The 25,523-nt window shown below is 45.5% G+C and overlaps 1 protein-coding gene across 2 annotated transcripts in view; it reads right to left on the bottom strand.

Annotated features, from left to right (window-relative positions):
• ADAMTS9 (ADAM metallopeptidase with thrombospondin type 1 motif 9) overlaps positions 1–25,523 on the bottom strand; it is a 144,286-nt gene that overhangs the window by 69,655 nt on the left and 49,108 nt on the right. For both annotated transcript variants that reach the window (XM_032801023.2, XM_032801024.2), the window contains exons 13-23: positions 19,642–19,823; positions 19,416–19,552; positions 18,347–18,464; positions 17,997–18,092; positions 11,369–11,535; positions 11,123–11,252; positions 10,114–10,240; positions 6,716–6,926; positions 5,355–5,519; positions 3,776–3,940; positions 2,671–2,790 (exon numbers count right to left, since the gene is read on the bottom strand). In XM_032801023.2, coding sequence (XP_032656914.1) covers positions 2,671–2,790; positions 3,776–3,940; positions 5,355–5,519; positions 6,716–6,926; positions 10,114–10,240; positions 11,123–11,252; positions 11,369–11,535; positions 17,997–18,092; positions 18,347–18,464; positions 19,416–19,552; positions 19,642–19,823 — 1,618 coding nt within the window. The remainder of the gene's footprint in view (positions 1–2,670; positions 2,791–3,775; positions 3,941–5,354; positions 5,520–6,715; positions 6,927–10,113; positions 10,241–11,122; positions 11,253–11,368; positions 11,536–17,996; positions 18,093–18,346; positions 18,465–19,415; positions 19,553–19,641; positions 19,824–25,523) is intronic.

Below are 25,523 nucleotides of genomic sequence, written 5' to 3'. Positions count from 1 at the left end.
TGATTATGTCATCCTCTCTTGATGCATAGTGCTCTCACGAGACTAGTTACTAAAACGCAACTGCAAGGGAGGCAGAGATTGAAACTGAATGCGTGAAGAATCCACTGTCACCCAACCCTCCTGAAAAATAAAGACAGATGGGAACCAAAGTGAGGGAGGAAAAGGTATAGATCCTTGTAGATTAGTCCAAGATCCTTGACTGTGACATCAAATCGGATGCTTTTGCATATGTCCTGATTGTGAGTTTACCAAAGAGGATGATGGATCAGTTCTCTTCTTTTGATATCTCAATCTCATCTAGGATTGGTTGGAAGATCTCTTTTGATAGAAGCATCAGAAAAGTGATTCCTCTATCTCGTGGAAGAAGGGTGAGGACAAAATTGCTTCCTTCTAAATACTAATATGTCTATAAACTCAGTGATCTAACAGTAGATCTTGAGCCTTTCAATGCGTGAAGACACTCATCCATTATAGTACTAAACAAACTGACCATCGAATGGCGAATTTCAATGGTCGCCTGTACTTCCTTAGGCAAACCTGATGCAGACACATTTCATAGTAATAGCTCTAGCCCCTGGACAGACACCAGTATCAGCAGTGTCCAGAGCAACCTGTAGTGTGGTTTTAGCAATTAAGTGATCTTCTTCACAGATTGATCTAAATTCATTTGCAATTTCTACAGTTATCTTGTTCTTAAAATCAGACAGAATGGCCCATCGAAGAGTATCATATTTAGACAGCATGGCTTGATAATTAGCTATCCTAACTTATAAACACTGAGGAATAAATTTTCCTTCCAAAGATGTCTAGTCTCCTTGATTCTCTTGCCCTGGGCATTGACTTTCCTATTTGTTTGATTTTGCATTTGCAGCAGTAACAACAAGTGAAGATGGAGTAGGAGGAGTATAAAGACACTCTAAACCCTCGAACAGTACTGGATATCTATGATCAGAACACTGCGAACTAATGGCAACTGAGACAGGATCTTTTGCCAGATCTAAAATTCCTTCATTTATAGGTAGCATGACTCTCCTCTGTGATGCTGCCTGTAAAGCACGGGCAGGTTATGTACACAGTAACTAGAGTTCTTGAAGATTGTACTAGGGGAGCTCCATGTCAGGATGTGTGTGTACCTGCATGCTCTTGATTGGAGCTTTTTTTTTTTTGGTCAGCAGTACCTTGTAGTCTGGTAGGACGGCATGCAGGGCAAGGAAGACCCTCCGCTGCTCCATTTTCTATTCATGAGCCAAGAGGCAAGGACAGCAGAGAAGGAGAGTGAGTAGTGGAGCACCCACAGGGACAAAATATCTCAAAAAAACCCTCCTGTTTCTCTACGGGTAAGTAACTGCTCCTTCTTTGAGTTATTGTCCCTGTGGGCAACATGTAGCCTGCCCACACTCACCAGCCACTGCAGCTTGCTGGGGACTGAGGACAGGGCCCTGCTGGCCAAGAGTCAGCATGCAGTGGGGGGCTGCACTGATGGAGCAGCAAGGGGGGCAGCCGGTCCCATGCACTGCAGCTTTGCCTCGTCACCAGCCTTACACCCCCATCCTTATTGGCGGCCATTGGACCCACAGGACCCACCAACACTGATTTGGGGGGGAGGGGGGAAGAAACAGATAATATGGGACAATTTGCCCATTTTTAAGAAAAAGTCAGGACACCTGCAGGAGGGCTTAACTATGGGACTGTCCCTTTAAAAACGGGACCTCTGGTCACCCTAGGCATGCTCCATAGTATAGAATTGACACTAGGAAGCTCACTGTGGCTTCGACATCAAAAACAGAGCACGTGATAATTACAACAAGGCTGTACAGATCCATTTCATAGCATACATACACGTTCAGTCCTCACCAGATCTGGCAGAAATGCAGACTGGAACCCACTGCCAGGTTTGCTACCAGAGAGCACTGGAGCAGAAGAGGCACAGCCTACAAGCTCTGCTGCTCTTGCCTGAGATCTGCCAAAAACCACTCAAGTTGGCCACTGATGGGCTGGCTACACTGCAATTAAAACCCCAGGGCTCATGGGGCTGTTTAACTGTGCTGTAGACATTCGGGGTCAAGCTGGAACCCGGGCTCTAGGACCCTGTGAAATGGAAGGGTCCCCGAACCAGGACCAGCTCCAGGCACCAGCCCAGCAAGCAGCTGCTTGGCGCGGCCAACGGTGAGGGGCGGCACATCCGGGTCTTCGGTGGTGGGTCCCTCACTCCCTCTTGGAGTGAAGGACCAGCCGCCGAATTGCCGCCGAAGACTGAAGCGGTGGTGGTACGGCTGCAGATGTGTCTTTTTTCTTCTTTTTGCTGCTTGGGGAGGCAAAAACCCTGGAGCCAGCCCTGCCCCGAATGTCTGCACCTCAGTTAAAGAGCCCCACAGCTCAAGCCCTGTGAGCCAAGTCAGCTGGCATAGGCCAGCCGCAGGTGTCTAACTGCAGAGTAGACCTTACACCTTCAGCTGGAATAAATTAGCATTGTTCCACTGAAGTCAGTAAAGCTACATTGATTTGCACCAGCTGAGGAGTTGGCCCAGGGATCTTCAAAAGGGCAGATCTTGGTATTGATTTACTAAGCCAGGGACAATTAATAAAGAGGAAAGGCTTGCTTATTTTATCACTCTTACAAGAGGCAATGCCACAATGGGAACAAGAGATGAAGAGAAGTGTAACATTTACCTGTGTGTCTGTTGGCCGCGTAGCGGCGTTACACGCATTGTCATCCACTACTGAGACATACGCACCGACGACACATTTCACTGCTCTCATCTGGTAGCCCTGCCCACATGTCATTGTGCACTGGAGGGGGAAAAAAAATAAGAAAGATGCACACATGACTGAATAAAGATTTGACCTGGAAAATATTAAGTGGGGTAGTGTATTCGAAGTGCATCACTTCTTTCATAACATCCACCAAAAGTAAAAAAGCCTTTTTCTTCTACTTCGATCATTTCAACTTAAAAGTAGGTCAAACTTAATTCACTGCTTCCGTCGGAATCCTGCATGCTTCATTTATCATCTTCAAATATGGATGTATGAGTGTTTAAATGATTTCCCATTCTGTGGGATATGAATTTAGTATAATCTCTGTCACATTGCTTTGCATGCAGACTGTGCAAACTTCCAGTAACATACCATGACCATGAATGAAAGGCATTATGCCGTTCAGGAATTTGTGTGGTCCAGCTAACTTTTTTTTTAAATAACTAAATCATAAAAGTTACAGCTGCAATGGAAATCAAGACGACAGAATTCTCTGGAAGAAATGAGCACAGATTGCTTATTTTCCCCTCTGTGGAAATAAATTTGAAACACAACAAAAACTAAGGCAAAATTTTGAAAAAGGGCTGCGGAAAGTCAATGGATGCTGCGTTTATGAAAATCAGGGCACTTCTTATTAAAAGGAGGTAATATTGCCTAGTGGATAGAGCACTGGCCTGGGATTCAGGGAATCTGGGCTCCAGTTCCAGCTCAGCTGTTGGATGACCTTGGCCAAGTCATGTCACCCCTCTGTGCCTCAGTTTCATCTGTAAAATGAGGGTAGCGATACTAACCTCCTTTGTATAGTGCTTTGAGATGCCAAGCACTGTATCAGAGTGGGTATTGCTATTATTTAGGTGCCTAAATATAGACTTTGTAGTCTAAGCTTGGAAACTCATTTTTGAAAATCTTGGCCAATCTATTATAAACACAAATGAAATTTCGCATGGTCCTGCTACTGCTGTCAGCTCAACAACAGACCACTCATACCAGGAGCTAAAAGAAACAGAGTCTCTTACATTACCTGTCCCCAGGGTCCTACTTGCCACGCCGCACATTCCTGCTGCTGACAGGTCTGCACAGAATTGGGCTTACTCTCCGGATCACAAAACCTGTCGTTTAATCGATCTTCTCCAAACTGGCACCAAGTCTGGCGATGTTTGTGCCCTTTCCCACAGGTTACCAAGCACTGCAAGGAACAAATCGCAGACCCGGGGTCAGATCCTTAGCTGATGTCAATGGAACCATGGCGATGGACAGCAGTGGAGAATCTGCCCGTGACATTACAACCAGACCAGAAACCGCCACCAAACAATTGTTTGCTTAGAGGCATGTCTTTAACTAGGAGGAGCTGGTTCACAGCACCGACTGGAGCTTCAAGAGAACTAGGGGGGTCAAAACAAACATACAGGGAGGGTTGGAAATAACATCAAGTCAAAGAACATGGAGAAATATCAGGATTATTATTAATCACCCTTTTGGGTAAATCAATGTAATTAAGGATGTACAGTGCAACTCATACGTGATCTACAGTGTAACTTTTCCTCTGTGTTGCTAACTTATGTGAGGTTGGCTTCCTAGAACTTCTTAAGAAGTGCCAGAAAGCAAAGGAGCAAATGACGGATGCTGTAGCATGAGGTCCAAAATGGGAGGTGTGCTGGGGAGAAAGGGTGCAGAAGCTCTTGCCTCCAAACCAAGCCAGTGCAGAAGGCAGCCATGATTTGTCTCCAAGGACCGAAGAGTCTGGAAGGCCACAGCCAAGCACTAGCCGGGCCTCAATGAGGACAGGAGTGCCAGCAACATCTCTTCAAAGATGTAACAAAGTGCTCCTCTTTCCATGTTCCCACCAGCCCAAGCTTTCCAAAGGCATCACAGCTCCAGGGGCTGACGCTCTCTCTTCCTGCAGTATGGCTCATGTTCTTAGGCACCGGAGCAGGACCAAAGCCCAAAGTGCACTCGCTGCGGGAGTTTTCCTCTGTCATCTCATTTATTTGACTCCTGAAATAACACAGCCCCTGGAGAAGTGAGTCCTGGGGTTTGCATTTGTGGAGCTAGGGAGCAGGAATACCCTTCTCCATGAGCCCCGACAAAGGCGACAAAGCACCCCTGGAGCTGAAGTAATGCCTCATTTCCCTATTGTAGGAGCATGCTTTCCAGAGAGAAAAAAGGCCAGTGGAGCTGGAGGCTTAGGACCAAAGACACTGCTTCCCCACTCCTCCCTCTATCCTGGCTCCCAACTTGACTTGTGTGCAGGGGTGAACAGAGTGCCTACAGAGCTGAGGGCTGATCCCACAACGGGCATAGGATTCGGTGTGATAGCTTTCACTCCTTTTTCACAGCAGAAACCCAGTGGTTCCAATGTACCCCTCTAATGGAAAGGATCTGGTCTTTAGTAGTCATTCATTAGTCATGAGTAAAGACAGGCACACCAGTGCAGGCTGACTACTAAGTGCAGTGCTGTACTTGGGTTGGTCCCAGGATATGAGACACACAAGGTGGGCGAGGCAATATATTTTATTGACCAACACCTGTTGGTGAACGAGACAAGCTTTCAAGCTCCATGGAACTCTCCTTTCTTTGGTTTTAAAACACTAGACACTTACTTCTGACCAGTCACCTGTTTTCCACTGTGGACACAAGAAGTCACTACAGTGCTCTACAATGAGCTTCTCCTGCTGGCTACATTTACTGTCATCCAGTACATCACTGAGGGTGTTAACGCAGATGGCTCGTCGTCTCCTTGTGCCACCACCACAACTTTTAGAGCACTGAAAGAAAGAGAAACTCAGTAAACACACATAGGAATTGTACTCTGGGCCAGGCCAATAGTCTATGTAGTCCTGTTACCTGGACTAGATGCCCAGAAGGAGATGCAAGAACCCCCATAAAGAACAACTGCACAAAAGTGTCCCCAGAGGGTAAGTTTCTTCCTAAGCCCAGGCAGCTGATGGCTGGTCTTGACCAGAAGTACAAAGGTTAGTATCCCTTATATAGTCTTTTTTAAAATCTTACCAAGCACAGTAATATCTTGTGGCAATGAGTTCCACAGGTTTCATTATGGGTTGTGCCAAAAAAGAATTCCATTGTAAGTTTTAAATTTGTTGCCTCTCAGTTTCATTCAACTGGTGTCTCTTTGTACTTGTATCATGAGAAATGGTAAATAGCAGTGGCCTGGTTTAACTTTTCAATACCAAACATTGTTTTCAGGGCTTTGGAACTGTGCTCCGGCTCCACTCCAGCTCCAGACAAAAACCTGCAGCTCCACGCTCAGCTCCGGCCTCTGCTCCAAAGCCCTGATTGTTTTACATCCTCTACCATTTATACCAAGGTGCTTTTACACCACTCGGGCACTTCACGTGGCCTCAAGATGTGTCAGTGCCAAAGTAGTGTAAAAGGGCCTCAATGTAAACGAAGATCAAGGTACACAGTATATTAAAAAGTCAAGTTATTTATACTGCAGTCATGAAACAAAATCTTGTCTTTATTTCAGTCTGCATGCTAAGGCCACACACAAACGCTTACTGATGGGTGCTAGCAGCTGTATGTGCAGAGAAAGGTCAAGCTCTGTCTTACAGACATTGGAGGAATGCAGAAAGCTATGGCGGATGCGATACTGGGCAGCTTTGGATCCAGAGAACACGCTGAAAAAATCAGCAGAAATGTCACTGTTTCCCAGTTCCATGTGCTGTTTATAGCTACCAGTTTCACAGAATAGGTCCTCCTGATGACGGATCCATGCAGGACTGACCGACTGTAGCGCACATCTAATGCACTATTCCAGTACAGGGCTTCAAAGCAGCAGCAGAGGACTGCAGGACACTTTCCAAAGCCACTTTTATTACTAGGTTAGGCTGACCAAGTGCCTGCCCCACCCAAACATTTGACTGAGAGCTGCCAAGAACACACAGGCTGGAGATTTCTACCTGAAATAAGGGAAATTTCACCACTCAGGTGACATACTTACATCAGACCAGGCTGAATATCGCCATCCTCCTACGTTACAGTCTCCAAAGCATTTTTCCCTAGTATTTGGCTTGGTTTGGCCACTGCAGAATCGGTCATCGACTTTCTCTGTCTTCCCTTCCGACCTACTGTACTTTGTGCAGTAGACATCTAGTGTTCGGTATCCCAGCCCGCACTGCGCAGTGCATTCGCTCTTTCTAGCAATATGCCACCTGGGCACAAAATGCCCCCCCCAAAAAACACCATCAGTAACTCGGCCAGTTTTATGCTATCTAAAATAGTAAGCCTGGAAGAGCACGGCAAATGCACCCGGTTTTGAGAGGAAAAGTAGAAGCAGAAAGAATTGCTGCTTTTTAGTATCCTATGTGTATAATGCAGTTAGTATCACATTACATAAATAAGGCATGTACGTACTTTAATTACACAGGTTAACTCATTAGAACACCACCAAAGCTTTGCATCTTCAAAGTGCTGTCTAAAACATTAGCTAATTACTCCTTGCATCACTCTTGGGATGTACAAATGTATTATTGGCCCCTTTTTACAGATGGGGAAACCAAGGCAGTGAGTTTAAGTGACCTACCCAAGGTCACAGATAGAGTCAGTGGCAGAGCAGGATTAGAATTCAGGGGTTCCTGGCTTCTAGGCCTGTGTTCAGACCCCCAGACTATGCCTCACCCTCAGAAAACCAAAAGCTTTCCAAAAACATGACATCAAATGCATTAGACTGTGTGGGCATGAAGCATACGTCAAATGTAATTCCATGAAGCAGAATGCTTTAGCAAAACTTTCAGCCCTCTGAAGTGGAACCGAGTGATTTGTGCACTATCAGGGATTAAAAAGCGCTTGCTCTCAACTGGTGGGACTCTGGTCCTGGTGTTTGCCAGGGTGGCTCCTACTGCCCACAGGCAGCGATGCAAAAATTAAGACCATTTAAGTGAGACCCTCAGGGTTTTTGTCCACCTTTCAGTTCTTGAACACATTTTCCTATCTACAGCCATATCCTCATGCTTTAGTCCCTCTCCTACCCTGAAGCTAGGAGATTCGACATCCTCCTTTAAGACTGAAATGGCAAGAATGCAATGTGTGTGGCATTCTCTTGAGAATACTCCAGAATCACCTCCATGTTGTCCCCAGGCTGGAGAGCTAAGGTCCAGATATTGCTGCTGTGCCTGGATTTTTCCCATGTGGTTGCATTAAATTTATGTCCACATATATATGGTGCAGTTTTCATAAGGCACCAGAGGTCCGATTTTCACAGTTCCCGTGGACTTTAGCTGGAGCTATGGGTGCTCTGTGCTTTTGGAAAAAAAACACAACAGACTCCAGATCTGCTTTCCAATGTTTCGATACCCACCTCATGACTATAATAGATCTGTGCAGGTGACGGGAGACTTTAAGTCACACTATTGGGATTCCTCACTCCAGAGTTTGGGACTAACACGTTTTCCAGTATAAGGACTTGATATAAATATTAAATTATATCCCAGAGAGCTGGTTGGGTGGCAGAAAAAGCATGGTCCACTTGACGGGCCACTGGCCTGGGAAATTGGAGCCCTGAGTTCTATTCTTGGCTCTGCCACTGATCTGCTAGGTGACCCTGGGGAAACCCATTCACCTTTGTTTCCCAGCCTTTGTATTTACCTTGCAAACTCTTTGGGGACAAGGTTAGTCTCTTAAAGTGCAGTTAATACAGATCCTAGCACAATGAGCCCCAGACCAATAATAAATAATAAATAATAATAAAGAAATGCATGTTTAGTCCTACAGGCTTACTTTGATATTTGGTCACGAGCATGTGTGTTTATTCTCCCATCAATGTACTGAGGATACATGCAAGTAAATGACATTAATGTGATCTACACAGGCATACTGCCCATGCGTCAGAGAGGGACTAGGCCCCAAGGCACTGAACGTTTTTCATAGCTATTGGGTAGGAGGTGCTTGTGGTTACTTCACTACAATTGCAGACTGGTCCACGGGAATTAATGAATGTCGACTGAAGTCAATGGAATGAGTCCCATTGACTTCAACAGGCATTGGATCAGAGCCCAGATTAGAGTCTCCTGTATAGAAAATGCAGAGCTCCTTAACTTGGCCACAAAGCCAAACTCCAGCAGAGTAGCTAGGAAAATAAAATAAAGATCTGGAGCCAGTAGCTCCTGATGTACAGATCAGTCTCAAATCTGTTATTACTTTCCTAACTTTGAGTGTTCCCCCCTCTGGAGCTTCCAAGCTGTTGAAATGACAACTGAGTAACCTTTCAGCTGTTACAATGACAATCTGAAAGGACCATCACATTCTCAGTTGGAATCTAGATAAAAACTAAACTGGCCCAGCAGCAGCCACTTAACCCCCCCTCTGCCCACACTTTAATTCAAAATTTCACAATTTAGTGGTGGAATCTCCATCCATAGAGGTTTTTAAGGTCAGGCTTGACAAAGCCCTGGCTGGGATAATTTAGTTGGGAGTTGGTCCTGCTTTGAGCAGGGGGTTGAACTAGATGACCTCCTGAGGTCTCTTCCAATCCTAATCTTCTGTGATTCTATGAAAAGTGTAGAAGTTAAACAGGTCTAGAAATAATGGTTCTTTCAGAAAGCTTTCCCTCCCTCCCCCAAATCTTTCGCCATACTGTAATCATCAGAGGCAGTTGTTTGGCTAAGGCCCTCATCCAGCAAAACACCTCAGCACATGCTAACTTACAGCTCACGAATACTCCCGCTGACTCCAGTAGGACAACTCACATGCTTAAAGTTAAGCACATGCTTAAGTTGCTTTGCTGGATTTGGGCCTACTTTTGTTTGTTTTTAACGTTTGAAGACTGCTTCTCCTGGGAAGACAAGACCATCATGCAGTTCCCAGCCTCATTGATCAAGTCAGGGTAGGAATCACAGGCTTTTGTCTCATGTTTCTACATTTTGCGGCATTGAATAAAGGACGTGCCCCTTGCAGTTAGTGCTTCTTTCACCACAGAAAGTCAAGCTGAAGTGAAGAGAGCAAAACGTGTCCTGACTCCCTCCTACAAAGAAGCCAACGTGCACCATTAACTTGTGGCAGAATTTTCATAGTATATCAGGGTTGGAAGGGACCTCAGGAGGTCCTCTAGCCCAACCCCCTGCTCAAAGCAGGACCAATCCCGAGACAGATTTTTGCCCCAGATCCCTAAGTGGCCCCCTCAAGGATTGAACTTACAATGCTGGGTTTAGCAGGCCAATGCTCAATCCACTGAGCTATCCCTCCCTCACATTACTCTGTAGAAGCCTACAAAAGCAATGTTATTGTCTGCTTCAGCTAGCGTAGTTCATTGAGAAATAGGGAACCACAGCAGGCAGTGAAAGGAAAGAAGACTAGGCAATAAATATATGGTGTAATGTATATACATGACTGAGTATCATGCACCTTAATTCACATTCTGTGCTACAAGGCTCAGTTACTGGAGCAGGTAGGGGAATTCGATCACATCTTTGATCTGACACCATGAGTTGATCAGATTCTCTCGTACAAATGGGTTTCCTTTTTCTTTCCCCTAAACAGGAAAAAATACATTTTTAAACACATACAGGAAAGTGATCCAATCTAGTCTCTCTCTTTCTGTTTTCAAAATAGCTTCTTAAAAAAATTCAAATTGTGCTCTGCAAATCTATTTGATCTGGGGGATCCACTACAGAGGTGAAATTTGCATCATGAACTCAAAAAAAGATCCAGCTTATTTAGATGGACTTTAGTACAACTGGTGAATGAGAGAGAGGTAGTGTATAAGAACATAAGAATGGCCATGCTGGGTCAGACCAAATGTCCATCTAGCCCAGTATCCCGACTTCTGACAGTGGCCAATGCCAGGTGTTTCAGAAGGAATGATGAGAACAGGTAATCAAGCAATCCACCCCTTGCCACCCATCTAGAGGTACACAGAGGTACAGAGACAGATGCTCCTGAATGCTCACCTCCAGCTCTGACATTGACTCCTGTTGCAGGTCTGGGAATGAGAAGGAAACTCTGTGCCTCAGTTTCCCCATTACAACACTGCCATACCTCATAAGGTTGTTGTGAGGCTCAGTGAATGAATGTATGTGAAGCGCTTTGAAGATGAGAAGCACCAGAAAAGTGCTAAACATTATCAGCTGGCATAAGGCAGCATAGATCATTCCACTACTACAGCTCATGGAAATGATCAAACTCATATAGGGTGACCAGATATCCTGATTTTATAGAGACAGTCCTGATTTTTGGGTCTTTTTCTTATATAGGCTCCTATTACCCCCATCCCTGTCATGATTTTTCACTCTTGCTGTCTGGTCACCCTAAACTCATATGATAGAAGAAGCTCAGAGAAAACAAGTGAAAATGCATTTATTACCCGAAGTCCAGAAAATGCCGTCACTGATTTAAAATACTCCAAAGCACATACCTTGGCAAAGTTTACTGCAGGCTTGCCACGGGCCATAGATGTTCCAGTAATACTGCTGAGGTTTGTCTTCAATCGGGATATTGAATGTGTATCGAACATCAGGGTTATATAAATTACCCACTGATAGAATCTGGGGAAAACAAAGACACACACGGATAAACTAAAATCAGTCAATCAATATCTGTGGTATTTTCATTTAAATAAAACCCAGCAGAGGTGCATTTGTGTGAAGGAAGTACACTGTACCTGAAGAACGATTTCTTGCTCAATGCGCTCCGTGGAATTAATCCTTTCAATTGTATTGTCTGAGCCACTGTATTCGATCACAGCATTCCCAACTTTGATTTCCCTTTTAAACATGCTGACGACAAAGTCTCCATTCAAGATGAAGGCTCCATGGCTGTTTGATAAGGCTGCGCAAAACAGGGACAAACAAAACCCCACACTCACATAAGTAACTCATGGACGCTGAAGCAACGTAGATCGAGCACTTGATTTGAGGTCCCATATACACACATTTTAAAACTATGGGGGTCAGACCCTCTGCTGGTGTAAACTGGTGGAGCCACATTGCCTTCAGTGATTTCCCTCCCTGATTTCCAGCGGCGGAGGAGCTTGCCCATAAGGTTTTGGAAACGCCATGCTTGACATCAGTGGAAGCGAAGGGAGACTCCACATATTACAGGATCAGGCCCTGAGGCTGCAGTCATTGCCCCATGGTGGAGCCCAGCAGCCAGGCAGCAGGGTCAGGCGAGTCAAAGCAGTGATACAATTTCGCAGTTTTTGAGACTTTTTTTTGGTTACAAATCCTTATTCTGAGCCCTGCAAAACGAGTTGTTTTTGGAGGCGGGGAGCCAGTAGTGTAGCTGGGGAGGAGGAAGTGGGACAGTGGCCGCACCCCCACCAAGCATAAGTGGCACTTTTTTAATTTTACTCACCTGGGAGAGGGGGAAAAAAAAAGGCGCCACCCGCTGTGGCACTTTTACTGACGGGGCGGCTCTCCGGGTCTTGGGCGGCACCTCGGCGGCGGGCCCTTCACTCGCTCCAGGTGTCTTGGGCAGCACTGAAGCTTCATTGCTGAAATGCTGCCAAAGACCTGCGGAGCGAGTAAAGGTCCCGCTGCCAAGGTGCCGCCGAAGACCCGGAGCGCCGCACCATTAGTAAAAGCGCTGCAGCAGGTGGTGCCTATTTTTTTCCACTCCCTCTGTTCCCACCACCTGGCTATGCCACTGCAGGGAGCTGCTGTAGTTTTCAAAGGAGGAGATGGGGAGCAATAAGCAGGACAGGCCTTTTCTGGTCCCAGACTGGGACTGAGAAGAGGTGTATCCCTCTGTGAGAAGAGCCCTCGGTTGTCCTAACTCTCGTTAGCTGGGGGAACAGCTATGGCTTTCTGACAGCCTCCTGCATTGAGAGGATTTCAGGACTGGGAAAACCCAATCCCATGATAGTGTCTCTGATTTTAAATCAAGATTGGATGTGTGGCTACATGTTGATGGATGTTTGGCAGTGCATGTGTGTGTTCCTTCTGTGTGCCACCACCCGAGCCCTGCGCAGACAGCTGGCATGGCAGATCTCGAGCAAATCGCCCAACGACCACAAGCTCCGTTAAGGGATGAAGGCAATCTACTTTGATCTGTTTGCTATCACTTAAAATCTATCTTTTGTAGTCAATACATTTTTTTTGCTTTGTCTAAACCAGTATGCCTTTGAGTGAAGTGTCTAGGGAAAAATCTCAGCTCTGTGAGCAAAGGCTGTTGCATATCTTTCCCATATGGAGGGTAAGGCAAACTTTATTAATGAGCTTACATTGTACAGATCCCTGTGCAGGGCAAGATGGCCAAATTTTGGGTTTATACTCTAGTGCGGGGGTGCGAGCCTAGAGAGCTGGGAAATTGGCAGTCTGTCTGAGTGACTTAGGTATAGGGTTACTAGACAGCACGTGTGAAAAATCAGGCAGAGGGTTGTGGGAGTGGGCAGGTAATAGGAGCCTATATAAGAAAAAGACCCAAAAATCGGGACATCTGGTCACCCGACTTAGGTACAGCACTGAGATAGCTCAGTTGGGTGTGTGGCGCCACCTGCTGTCCTGATGTGTGACAACAGGGCCTGGTGAGGCTGGCTATGTCTCCAGCAAAGCAGTGTGAGAAAAGGGCCAGCCCAGCTTGGAGGTTAGAGGGGTGCAGCGGTCCCCCTGGGGGTGACAACCTGTCTGCACCCTGGAGGTGACAACCCATCACATGCTTTTCTGAAAGGTCTGCGCTAGGAATTATTTGGGAGCAGTTCTCAGGCCTGCGTTACACAGGAGGTCAGACTCTATCACAATGGTCCCTGCTGGACTTGGAACTTATGAATTATTTAAAGATGATCTTGTAGATCCTCTGCCACTAAAACCCATTGGGTGTCTCAAGGAAGAGGAGCTGGAGGACAGTGGCAGTGACAATACAACCACTGTGCCTGCAGCTGAGGACTGCTCCTGCTTATTGTGGTGTGCCATAGCTCTGTGCTGGGAGACCACAGGGAGGTCTACACTGAACACCCCTTATGGTGGTGCGTAGAATAGAGACACTGCACGGCCCCCTAGCACAGATGCAAACAGCTGTGTGGATGGTGAGACACTGCATGAGCCAGTAGAGTAGAGACACCCCTGAACTCCTCAGGGATCTACCCTGCACCTGCACGGGTCTCTACACGCCCAAGCAGTGCCTCCCCCATCTACACAGCTATTTGTAGCAGTTTCCCGCTGCCTGCCCACTGCTGGAGGCTTTCCTAGCCATACGGAACAGCTGGAAACTTCCCTCCCAGCAGGGAACGACTCTGCCAGCGGGGAAAGGCTCCGGCAGCTCCCCATGGCAGGGAAAAACTCTAGTGGTGGGAAGCTGCAGCGAGCTACTGGAGCCTTTCCCCATTGCCTCCCCGCTGCCAGAGCCTTTCACTGTCAAGTGTAGCTCCACACCACAGGAGGCTTTTCCCTGTGGCCTGTAGCTACACAGACCCAACAGGCCACTGCCAGTGGGGTACAGGGTAGACAAAACCCTTCAGGGAAGGTGAAATTTCCAGCTCGAGCAGACATACCCATCCTAGCTCCGAACAAGAGAGTGTGCTAACACTAGATGTGTAGGTGGGGAGGCGCGAGCAATGAGAGGGGCTTGTCATGCTGAGTACAATCCTAGCAGAGGCCCTAGGTACATACACAGGGCAAGTAGCCCTTCCGGCTGCCATGGCTACACTGTGAGATTTAGAATGTGAGGCAGGCAGAGCTAGCATGGGCATGCCTGGCTGCACGGGAACTCAGTTTCCAACTGCTGTATAGGCAGACCCTACGCTGGCCCCAGCCCTTATCAGAAGAAAGGCGGCCTGCTGGAGGTTGCTCCTAAAGACTGGGAACAGGTGGGGTGGCAAAGAGGTGCCAGCGTGGTCTCTTTAAATGGTACACGTAAACTGTACCTCAAATACTGCACAGACAGAGACAGGGGCTGGGCAAAGTTGTTCGCTGTAAAGGTTGTCAGACTGTAGAACCTTTGCATCCTGCATTCAGGTGCATCGGTAGGGTACGCTGCCTGGATTTCACCCTCCAATGGAGTTCAGCCAGCAGTATCTTTTTGTGTTTTATTCCAGGTTCTGAGGTATGCAACAGAACTGGCGGCTTAAAGCCTAACTGCTTTCTAAAAGCACCGGTTTCCTGCAAACAGCAATCTGCTGCACAACTTCACGCTAATGCGATTAGGTAGCTAATTTCCTAAGTTAGTTTCCCCACCATTTCACCCATCACAGCTACATTACTACAAAGGCTCTCTACTGCAAAACCTACAGCTATCATCAAAACATGGAAGGAGGGGTTGAAACATAACTAGGAAAGAGAATAAAGCAAACGATTGCTCAGCAGCTAACACATACATGGCCAAAGGAAAACCTCAAAATGCAGGGTTCAGCCCCAACCAAATTCCTCCTACTGTGACTTAACACTATTAAGCAGCACTAAAACACATTAAGGGAATCCATTCCATTTAGTGCACCTTCCTACAACAATAGGGGAGACCAGTTAGACATCACAGACTTGATGACAACATCAAATTCCTCCTAGATTGTTATGTAACTACTACAAGGTTCACAATCTCCACGGCCTAAGATTTCACTCAGTGAGCTGCGAAATGAGTGTTCACATGCCACTTTTCACTTGCTTTTATTCAGGCCTGATAGGAAAAGCTGCTTTCCCAGCAATATTCAGTTAAAGAAATCACAACTGGCCCAGACCCTATACTCTACGCTGCAACATTAAAGAAAATTTGACTTCATGCTTCTCAAGAAGATTAAAGCCCTCCAGAAAGAACTGAGAGGTTCTTCTGGGCACAGGGGCCTGGCCGGGGTAGACTGTTCTGAATACACAGCAGGGAACTATATACATGCAAGATTATTTTTCTAGGAAAGAGAAGAACAGGGAGGAGACTCTCCCTCTGGAGAAAGACAGAAAGTGTTTGGAAAGTTTTACAGTTCTCTTGGTAACAAAGCTTGCAGATTCATCCAGTTTTGCTTAATTAGACACTTGTAAACGTGAATTCATAATGGACATAGTCACAAATTAATGGCAATATGTATATAAGGGCAAAATACCTTGAATGGTCCCAATCCTGGAATCCATACAGTGGGACCCTACTGGGGCACAGGGGCCCACTTGCATGGACCAACTGTCAGGAGCAGGGCCCAGGGCCCACTTGATTTTGCATTTCCTTTCCCTGCACTGTACTCTCATTGGCAAGATTCTCTAATGACTGCAAAGGAAATATTTTCTACATCTTAAATCATGCAGAACACCACCAGGCCACTGATTTTCTTTAGCATATCAGGCTAGCTTGAGCCCTCCGGGGCCTGCTGGACAGGAAGCGCGACTCAGAAAGTCACCACCTCCCCCTGAGTCTCCTCTTGCTTTTAGCTCACTTCCCCCTTCAGGCCTGGCCAGCCTGGCTCTGCCCACTCACTTGTAGGGAAAGGGTGGCTCCACCCACTCACTTATGGGGCACAGAGTCTCTACTGTCTCTCCCCACCCCTGGAGTTGTGCCACACTGGGGGTGTTCCTTACACCCCACTCTTCCCTTGAGCATCTGTGTTAAGATACGGGACAATCCTCCCCCTAGTAAATTGGGGCCTAAGTAGTGATACTACCAAAAAAAAGAATCCATGGGTGAAATTAACTCCTATACACAAGGTCTGTCCATCGTGTGTGTCCTACTTTGAGGGCTTACATGGAACTCAAGCACTGCAGGGGTTACATGCCGGCCCTGTGCACAGGGATGAATTTCACCCCAAGTGAAGACAACATTCCACAGAATCATAGAATACCAGGGTTGGAAGGAACCTCAGGAGGTATCTAGTCCAACCCCCTGCTCAAAGCAGGACCAATCTCCAACTAAATCATCCCAGACAGGGCTTTGCCAAGCCTGACCTTAAAAACATCTAAGGAAGGCGATTCACCACCCTTCTAGTGAAATAGTGTTTCCTAATATCCAACCCAGACCTCCCTCACTGCAACTTGAGACCATTACTCCTTGTTCTGTCATCTGCTACCACTGAGAACAGTCCAGATCCATCCTCTTTGGAACCCCCTTTCAGGGAATTGAAAGCAGCTATCAAATCTCGCCTCATTTTTCTCTTCTGCAGACTAAACAATCCCAGTTCCCTCAACCTCTCCTCATAAGTCACGTGTTTAAAACAACACTAATCATTAAAGCCAACACACACACAGTTATTTTTTTAAATCTGTTACAATAAAAAACAACCTAACAACAAAACCAGCCTGTTTTGACAAGCTGATTATTCCGCCTTTGGAAAACAAGATAACGCCTATTGTCCAAAGAGGGATCCAGACATATGCGAATGAACCACAACGCTGCTGACCAACCCAAACAAAGGATGTGTGCAAAGGAAGAGAAACAGAGCCACAGTACGAGCACTCTGCAAATCAGCAGCAAAACTTCCTGGACTTCAATGTGGCCAGGATTTCACCCACCTCAGGATGAAATTCACAGCTGTGCAAAAGGCCAGCATGAACTCTACTGGGGGGAAACAGCAGGGCTGAAGTCGAAGACAGGCCTTACTGGGCATCTGCCCAGGTATCAAATTCACCCATAGGTGAATTTCCGCAGTGCTGGATTCTGCCATCCTTGCTGTCCTCACTCAAGCCGTACTATTTCAGGAGCAAGTTACTGCTCTGCGTGAACTCGGGGTCAGAATCTTGCTGTCGTGTGCGCGCAATAGCTAAAGGTGAAGTTACCATTATAACATATCAGTTTAAATAAAACCAAGATGCTTGGGACCTGATTCTCGTTTACACTGCTCTGGCAGGGGTAAAGGGGAAATTGTGTAAATGAAGCTCAGGCCTGTTATCTCCCAGTGGGATAGTAAAATACATATATTTTGGTTACAATCCCTAAAAATCTGAATAGAATTTCCATTGAAACCTTGTAAATATCTCTGTCTTTATACTCCAGCAAACGTAGCTTATGAAGGGATCTGTGTACTTGCTCTGGGACTCCGGAAATCAGAGCTCAATTCCCAGCTGTGTCACAGACTTCCTGAGTGACCTTGGGTGAATTACTTAATCTCCCTTACTTCCTATCTGTGGAATGGGAATACTACTATTTCCTGATCTCACAGGGGCATTGTAAGGATAAAGTAATTAAAATTTGTTAGCCTCTCATGTACTACAGCAACGAGGACCTTATAAGTACCCAGACACAGACAGGTGAAGCAAAATTAAGGCCAGTCCATATGGAAGATATACTGTACATATTTTTGACAGTGAAATCTAAATATTCCTTAGCTAAGAAAGGGCCACATAAAATAGTATGTGTCTCTACATTCTAATGGGCATTAAACTTACCAAGGTAGTTATCATCTTCTGGTTTCCCTGAGTAACTGTGCTGCCGCACATCAATATTTGTAGCACCAGCAGGTATGCGTACCACGGTGTTATAGCCTAAAAGATGGAGCAGAAGGTCAAGACTATTCCTCAGCCAGTCCATTTACTTTTTATGGGAGGAGGGAAACATCTTTAAAGATTTTAAATGATCAGGCATTACACAAACCAAATTTTTCCTGGAAGGGCAGCATAAATATACCACAGCTAGAAGGATTTTGCAGCTTAGATGCACGTTTTCATAGACTGTATGTAGTTAATGTTTTTATAGGCTTGCATTTTTCTCTATAAGTTTTCTGGTGACAGAGTCTTACCATAATGCACTGTATTAAATGTGCCTGCAACAGTTTTGCATGAAGAATTATCGCCACCACAAACGCCACATTTGTCTCTCCTTGCCTTGGAATTTAGCACATGATCACAGCCAGCTTGCTATAAGAGAAAAGTTAAAAACTAGATTGAACGGATATTAAATAGGACAGAATTTAATATGATTTAATTAGGAGATTTGTCATCATCTGTGTACAAAGACTACCGCCAAACTATTTTTCCCCCTTTCCCACATGTTTAGTTAATGTACAGTGTAACCATCTTACATTGAAGCTGTTTTTAAGCAGAGGGTCTCCAAAAAGCAAGGACTCGTTATAATCAAACGTGGAATTTGCACACTGCAACATTATGACAATTTGGAATTTCTTTCCATAATAGTTTATTGTATCCTACTTCACTACTATTAACAGTGGGTAGCAGTGTATGCTAGTGCCCCTTACTCCCAAAGAAGGCTTAACATCAAGGGATCATGTACCTGTGCCTGCGACTGTGCCACTGGTAGAAGAAGAAAAAGATGGCAATGTTATCCAGTTTAGAGATTGCCATGTGTACAAGGGAACCTCAGTTTGGGGAGTCACTGTGAATGGGTTGTTCTCAGATACAGGAGAATAGCATTACAATAATTGTGAAGAGGGGAAACAAATTCCGGCATGGTCAGACTTTCAAAAGAGCACAGGGCTAGATTTTTCATTTCCTTCCCACCCAAAATTGGGCTGAGATTTGAAGAGTGTTCAGCACCCAGAAACTGCAAGACCTGTGGATAGATTTTCAAAAGAGCTCAGTGTTGAGCTCTTTTGAAAATCTGGTGACTTATTAAAATGCCAAAGTAGTTGCTGAGGTCTCTGAAATTTTCAGAGGGCTCAACACACACAACTACAGCTGGATTTTCCAATCACAGGACACATGACCACAACAGCAAGACTCTTTGATTTGCCTTGGGAAGAATCCACACTAGTACCCGTGAAGCCCAGAATGTGGAAGTGGGATCGAGAACTGATCTTTTCAGTAAAAGCAAGAAAACAACCTAGTTAAACAGCAGAAGGAAATATTTACCCGACAAAGTCCTTGCACACAGATGTCATTTGTGTCTGGGCCACAAGGGGTGCCATCAACAACTCGGTCCCTGAGCTGATAGTAGGCTGTGTTTCCTGCTACCCTACAGAACAACTTGCACCGATCTTTCATTAAAACTGGAAAAGCAAAAGATCACATTATTTTAATTTGACTCCTTTACGCAGCCACTGCAAAGAGGCTGACGTTAATTTCCTGACATACTCACTTCCACTGTATTTAGGAACCCAGCGCACATTAGGAGGTAGACCGTTAATGTTAAAATGCTTCCCATCAAAGTCAGCGCACTGCTCATCTCGGAAGTCTCTCTTTACTTTAGAGCACGGTTCAGTGTTACAGGATTTAAATTTCATTCGACGACCCACACAATATTTCCCACCACTCTTGGGCCTGGAGAAAAAAAAAAAATCGCTTTAGTTCTAAGATGCAATGATCAACCACACGCCTAAGATGCAATGCATCAACTGAGCCTCTATGTGAGTTCAATCTCACTCCCCCTAATATATGAACTTTTGGTACTTTTCATCCTCTGAGCCACTCAACCTCGCTCTCTCATCTCATGAAAGATGCTATTCAAAATGAGACTGGAGGCTAGGGAACCCGTACGGTCATTCCTGCAGCAGCCAGGAAAACAGCTAGAATGGTATCCATTTTCCTTTCCCAGGGACTGCGTATGCTGCCTTGATTGCACGTGAGCACGTATGTTACTCTTCCTGGGTTTGAGCCAGAGGGCTGGTAACAGGTGGCGGTGTTCTTATGATGATGTAGAGAGCTTGTATTTAACTATTACGTTGTTCTTTTATTCAGAGATTCGATAAAACAGCAACCAGAGCCTGCAGCCATCCACAAGCTTTCCCCAGCCTTCCAAAAGGGAAGACAACTTTGGTCTCTGCTGTCACCCTCCACCTCATTACACAACAACAGCTCTTCTGCACTCACAGGGATAGGGGAAGAAGTTTAAACTTCTTCGGATCGCTCCCATGCTTGCGCATGATGGACCTGATTCAAAGCCTACTGAGCAAACAGGAGTTTTTCCACTGACTTCAGTGAGCCTTGGATCAAGTGCTATGCTACCAGACACCGGTCCCACAATCACATCCCTCTAACTAGCTCAGGACATTTATTATTTACAACACTTCTTCTGTTCCTGATGATGAAGAGCCTATATTTTGCTCTTGCATTTCTTTAAGAAAGATCTCAAAGTGACAGCTAAATACTGCAAGCAGAAAGGGGAAGGGGGTAAGAACAAATACAAGGGAAAATAAAGATCTGGGCGGGGGAAGGAGGAGTGAGGGAGAGAGAGCTGCACCCTACAGCTCATCACAACAAAGCCCTGATAATTTGCCACTTCCTCAACAGGCTAGTGGGATACCTGAAAGGCAGATAGATCTGGATACACAACAGGACACAGCTCAAAGTGGGCTGGAATGCAGGCCTGAATATGGAGCTGCAAAGGGAAAACCTCAAAACAACTTCAGAACTACTTTGGACTGAAAATCTAGTGAAACGATGCTATCTGGTGAGATTTGCATTCACCTGCTTCCGGTTATAAATGAAACCTGGGAATGGTGGAGGCATTGGAGGCACACAAAAAATCCATAGGCAAGGGAGTCAGGGCAGGATGCTTAACAATCGTCAGACCCCAAAAAACAAGCAAGCAAAGTCCAGGGTCAGTTTGTTTCTATACAGCAGTTGGGAGGGTGCTTGGCAGAAGACTTCATGGGTAGCAGCTCAGGGGGTCAGGAGAGATTGTACTTGGGCAGCTAGTCCGAGCCACCACCCATGCAGTCACAGCCATACTGTTATTTTTAGTATGCTACCGCAAGCGGACTAGCTAATGAATCAGTGTGTGTATATCTTTAAGGGAATCACCTCATTAGCATGGCAGACTCCATCCTCTTCTGAGGAGCACAGGGAGAGTGGGCAGAGATAAAGTGTCCCAGGAGGAATGAATTCCCCCTCTGCCACAGTCATTTTAAATTTTATGTTGTGAGAATCTACAAATAAAGATGGGACAATCCCTAGAGAGACATACATGGACCTCATCACCGTAAAACTTTATAAGCATTGATGACCCAGAAGACCCTGCTGTGACAATTATTGTTTGAATTACTGGGGAGCCTAGGAGCCCTAGTTGATTCCGAGGAACTAAAACACCAACAACGTTTACCTTGCACAGCCAAGTAACAGTTTCTTCACATGGGTGAAAGGCCACGCTCCTCTTGTCAATTTCAACGGCAGAAAGTGAAATTGACAAGAGTCTTCCAGGTGGGCAGCTGTCATTTTGACTTTACTGATGGGGAAAAAAAAAAAATTTCCCCGCAAAACTGAAATTTTTCCCACAGAAAGGGCACTTCCCATCAGGAAATCATTCTGGCAAACGGCTTTTGACCAGCTCTACTCATAACCTGCCACCCCAAAACCACCAGTCTCTTCTACATAAACCAGAGGAGACCTGCCAGTAACTGTCAGTAGTAACGAGAGAATGAGCACTCCTGCTATGACATTAGAGGGACTGATCAAAAAACATTTTCAGGACAGGAAGTCATTTTCAGACCTAGGAAGTCCCCTTTGGGATGAAGTTTATGGTGCTTATTGTCAGCTCAAAGGATAATGGTTCCAGAAACTCTGGTAAAATTCCATCTGGCCACTTTTGAGGATCGAGCATGAGAAAGGATGCGACACGCCTTATAGAACATGCAATCGTCCAGTTTAAAAAAAAAACACGACAAAACTTTTACTACTCCTACCCTTCATCATGGGCAGGATAATGGCTGGTGATGACAGAAAATGTTTTTAGCACCCCCCCCCCCGAAAGGGAAAAAAAGTCTGAGTGGCACAACTGTACAGTGCCCTCTAGAAGTTGGCCCCCACAGCAATCATCCTGCTTACCCACTCCTAGAACTGGCCCTGATCACCTGCTTGTTAAATTTTCAAGCAAGCACCTTCATGATTTCTTTTATGCTGCCCTCTTCCTCAAATCCCTCTTAAAACTCTTTTGCTGTGATACCTACAGAAAACTTGACAATGAATAGGCCATATGAACATCCATATCAGGTCAGATCAAAGGTCCATCTAGCCCAGTATCCTATCTTCTGACAGTACCCAATGCCAGGTGCTTCAGAGGGAATGAACAGAACAGGTCATCATCAAGTGATCCATCCCCTGTCGTCCATTCCCAGCCTCTGGCAAACAGAGGATGGTAACCACCCCTGCCCATCCTGGCTAATAGCCATGGGAAGATCTATCCTCCAGGAACTTATCTAGCTCTTTTTTGAACCCTGTTATAGTCTTGGCCTTCACAACATTCTCTGGCAAGGAGTTCCACAGGTTGACTATGCGATGTGTGAAGAAATACTTCCTTTTGTTTTAAACCTGCTTCCTATTAACTTCATTTAGTGACCCCTAGTTCTTGTGTTATGAGGAGTAAACAACACTTCCTTATTTACTTTCTCCACACCAGTGATTTTATAGATCTCTATCATATCCAACATCCTCCATCCATCATCTCTTTTCCAAGCTGAAAAGTCTCTTAATTAATCTCTCTTCATACAGAAGCTGTTCCATACCCCTCATCATTTTTGTTGCCCTTTTCTATACCTTTTCCTACTCCAATACACCTTTTTTGAGATTGGGCAACCAGATCTGCACGTAGTATTCAAGATGTGGGCATAGCAGGGACTTATATACAGGCAATATAATATTTTCTGAGTTATCTATCCCCTTCCTAATGAGAACCAACATTCTGTTGGCTTTTTTGACTGCTGCTGCACATTGAGTGGATGTTTTCAGAGATCTATCCACAATGACTCCAAGATCTCTTTAATGCATGGTCACAGCTAATATAGACCCCATCATTTTACATGTACAGTTGGGATTGTGCTTTTCAATTTGCACTACTTTGCATTTATTAACATTGAATTTCATCTGCCATTTTGTTGCCCAGTCACCCAGTTTGGTAAGGTCCCTTGGTAACTCTTCACAGTCTGCTTTGGACTTAACTGTCTTGAGTAGTTTTGTATCATTTGCAAATTTTGCCACCTCACTGTTTAGCCCTTTTTCCAGATCATTTATGAATATGTTGAACAGCACTGATCCCGCTACAGACCCCGGCGGAAATCACTATTTACCTCTCTCCATTCTGAAAACTGCCCATTTATTCCTACCCATTGTTTCTTATCTTTTAGCCAGTTACCAATCCAGTTTTAACCAATTACAATCTTTTAACTAGAACAATGCTGACCAGTATTTCTGGTCGTCTCCTTGTGCTCCCCGTCTCTCTGTTCTACCCACTTCTTGTCACCTGTCTTACATTTAAAACTGGAAGCTCTTTGGGACAGGGTCCTTCCTGCTCCGTGTTTGCACAGCATCTAGCAAAATGGGGTCTTGGTGTATGAGTGGGACTCCTAGGCACCACGATCATATAAATAAACAACAACAAAATAACAGGACACTGGAAAGAGCCCATTGGCCGATTAAGCTTTTGTCGGGCCCTGGGCCAGAGCAAGTGGGGGCCTCTCCCCACCCCTTCTGCCTGCAGTCCCCCCTCTGCCTCCTCCCACACTCCAGCGGGGAGCAAAGTCACAGCTCAGGGGCTTCCCCTGCTCCCTGGCAGGAGCGCTCGGTGGGTGGAGCTGGGCAGCCCCCGTGCCTGGATCCCGCTCCTTGCCAGGAGTGCTGTGGGCTGAGCAGGTCAGCTGCAGGGATGCCTATTTTTCAGGGTCCCCGGGCACGGGCCCTGTTGGCCCAGTGGCTTATTCGCTTGCAGTTTGTTCTAGCCACTGTCTACAGCTGCAATTTAATATTAAAGCTCCAAAAGGTGAAAAATGAGATTTAAGAGTAGAACTGTCAGATCACTCATTCGAATGTGGGTTTATTTGGTTGATAACACAATCAAATGTCGCTGCAGCTCTCCTTTATTTCCTGATGTTACTGAAGGAAAGATACGACACTTTGAATGAAATCTGGGAGGAGCCAGTTTAGGTGACTCATGAAAAATAGTATCCATAAGCCAGAAGTGATGCAGAACAGAACATGCGCACACAGGGGCTGAGTTAACTTTCCTCATAACTTTTGGGCATGGAAAATATCAGTCACCAGTCTCCATTAACTCACCTTTCTGCTTTACTACACTCTTTTTAGACCAACCCATAAGAGGGCAAGAACATTCCAAGCCGATAAATGGTGGATGGGGCTGAAACGTTCTATCCTGCAGAGGGCAGTGTGACACAATCTCAGGGGAAGATTTGTAAAACTATAAAGGGGAGATGGAGTGTAGACTGGAGCTTGGTGCCTAACTTCCATTTACGCCTCAAAACCCCTCCCCCTAAAATGACAGTAGCATCTGCTTCCCATTCAGTATGCCTATGAACAAAACAAAATGCAAAGGAAACTTTCCAACTTCAGATACATTCTGAGATTTCCCTAATGAGCCACAATACAAGAAAGTGAAACAAAAATAAATTGTGCAAATGTCAGAAGATCTTCAATGACTAGCATGACAACATACAGCCTACCACTAAAAATACATCTTCCCGGATTTATAGCAATAATATTTAGCTTGCATACAGTGTTTTTCTTCTGCAGATCTCAAAATACTTCATCAGTGGAGGCAGCCCCAGTAATATCTATTATACAGAGAGGGAAACTGAGGCACGGAAAGGCAAATGCACTTTCTTAGCAGGTCACTGGCAGAGCAGACATGGACACCAGGTTGCCTGCCTCCAAATCCAATGCCTCCCAGTCAACACTGCCTCGCTACTACTTATTATTCACTTTCACGCTCCCTTTTAAGATGAGACAATAACCGACCATTATTATTATTTATTTGTATTACTGGAGTGCCTAGGAGTCCAGGGCATGGACCAGTACTCTACTGTGCTTGGTGCTGTACGTACACAGAAGAGGAAAGACAATGCCCGCCCCAATCTAAGGATTAGACAAGAGACAATAAACACACAGCTATAGACAGGCTGACAGGGAAGTATAAGGGAACAATGAGATAATATCGATCAGCATATCTCATATCAGATACTCCATTCGTATGCTGGGTCACTGAAGAAGAGATTATGGGTTGTTCTACTCATCTCT

This window comes from Chelonoidis abingdonii, chromosome 17 (genome assembly GCF_003597395.2).
Source record: "Chelonoidis abingdonii isolate Lonesome George chromosome 17, CheloAbing_2.0, whole genome shotgun sequence".
Lineage (NCBI taxonomy): Eukaryota > Metazoa > Chordata > Testudines > Testudinidae > Chelonoidis > Chelonoidis abingdonii.
Note: the sequence above shows the minus strand (reverse complement) of the source record. Positions and strands in the feature narration are given on the sequence as shown.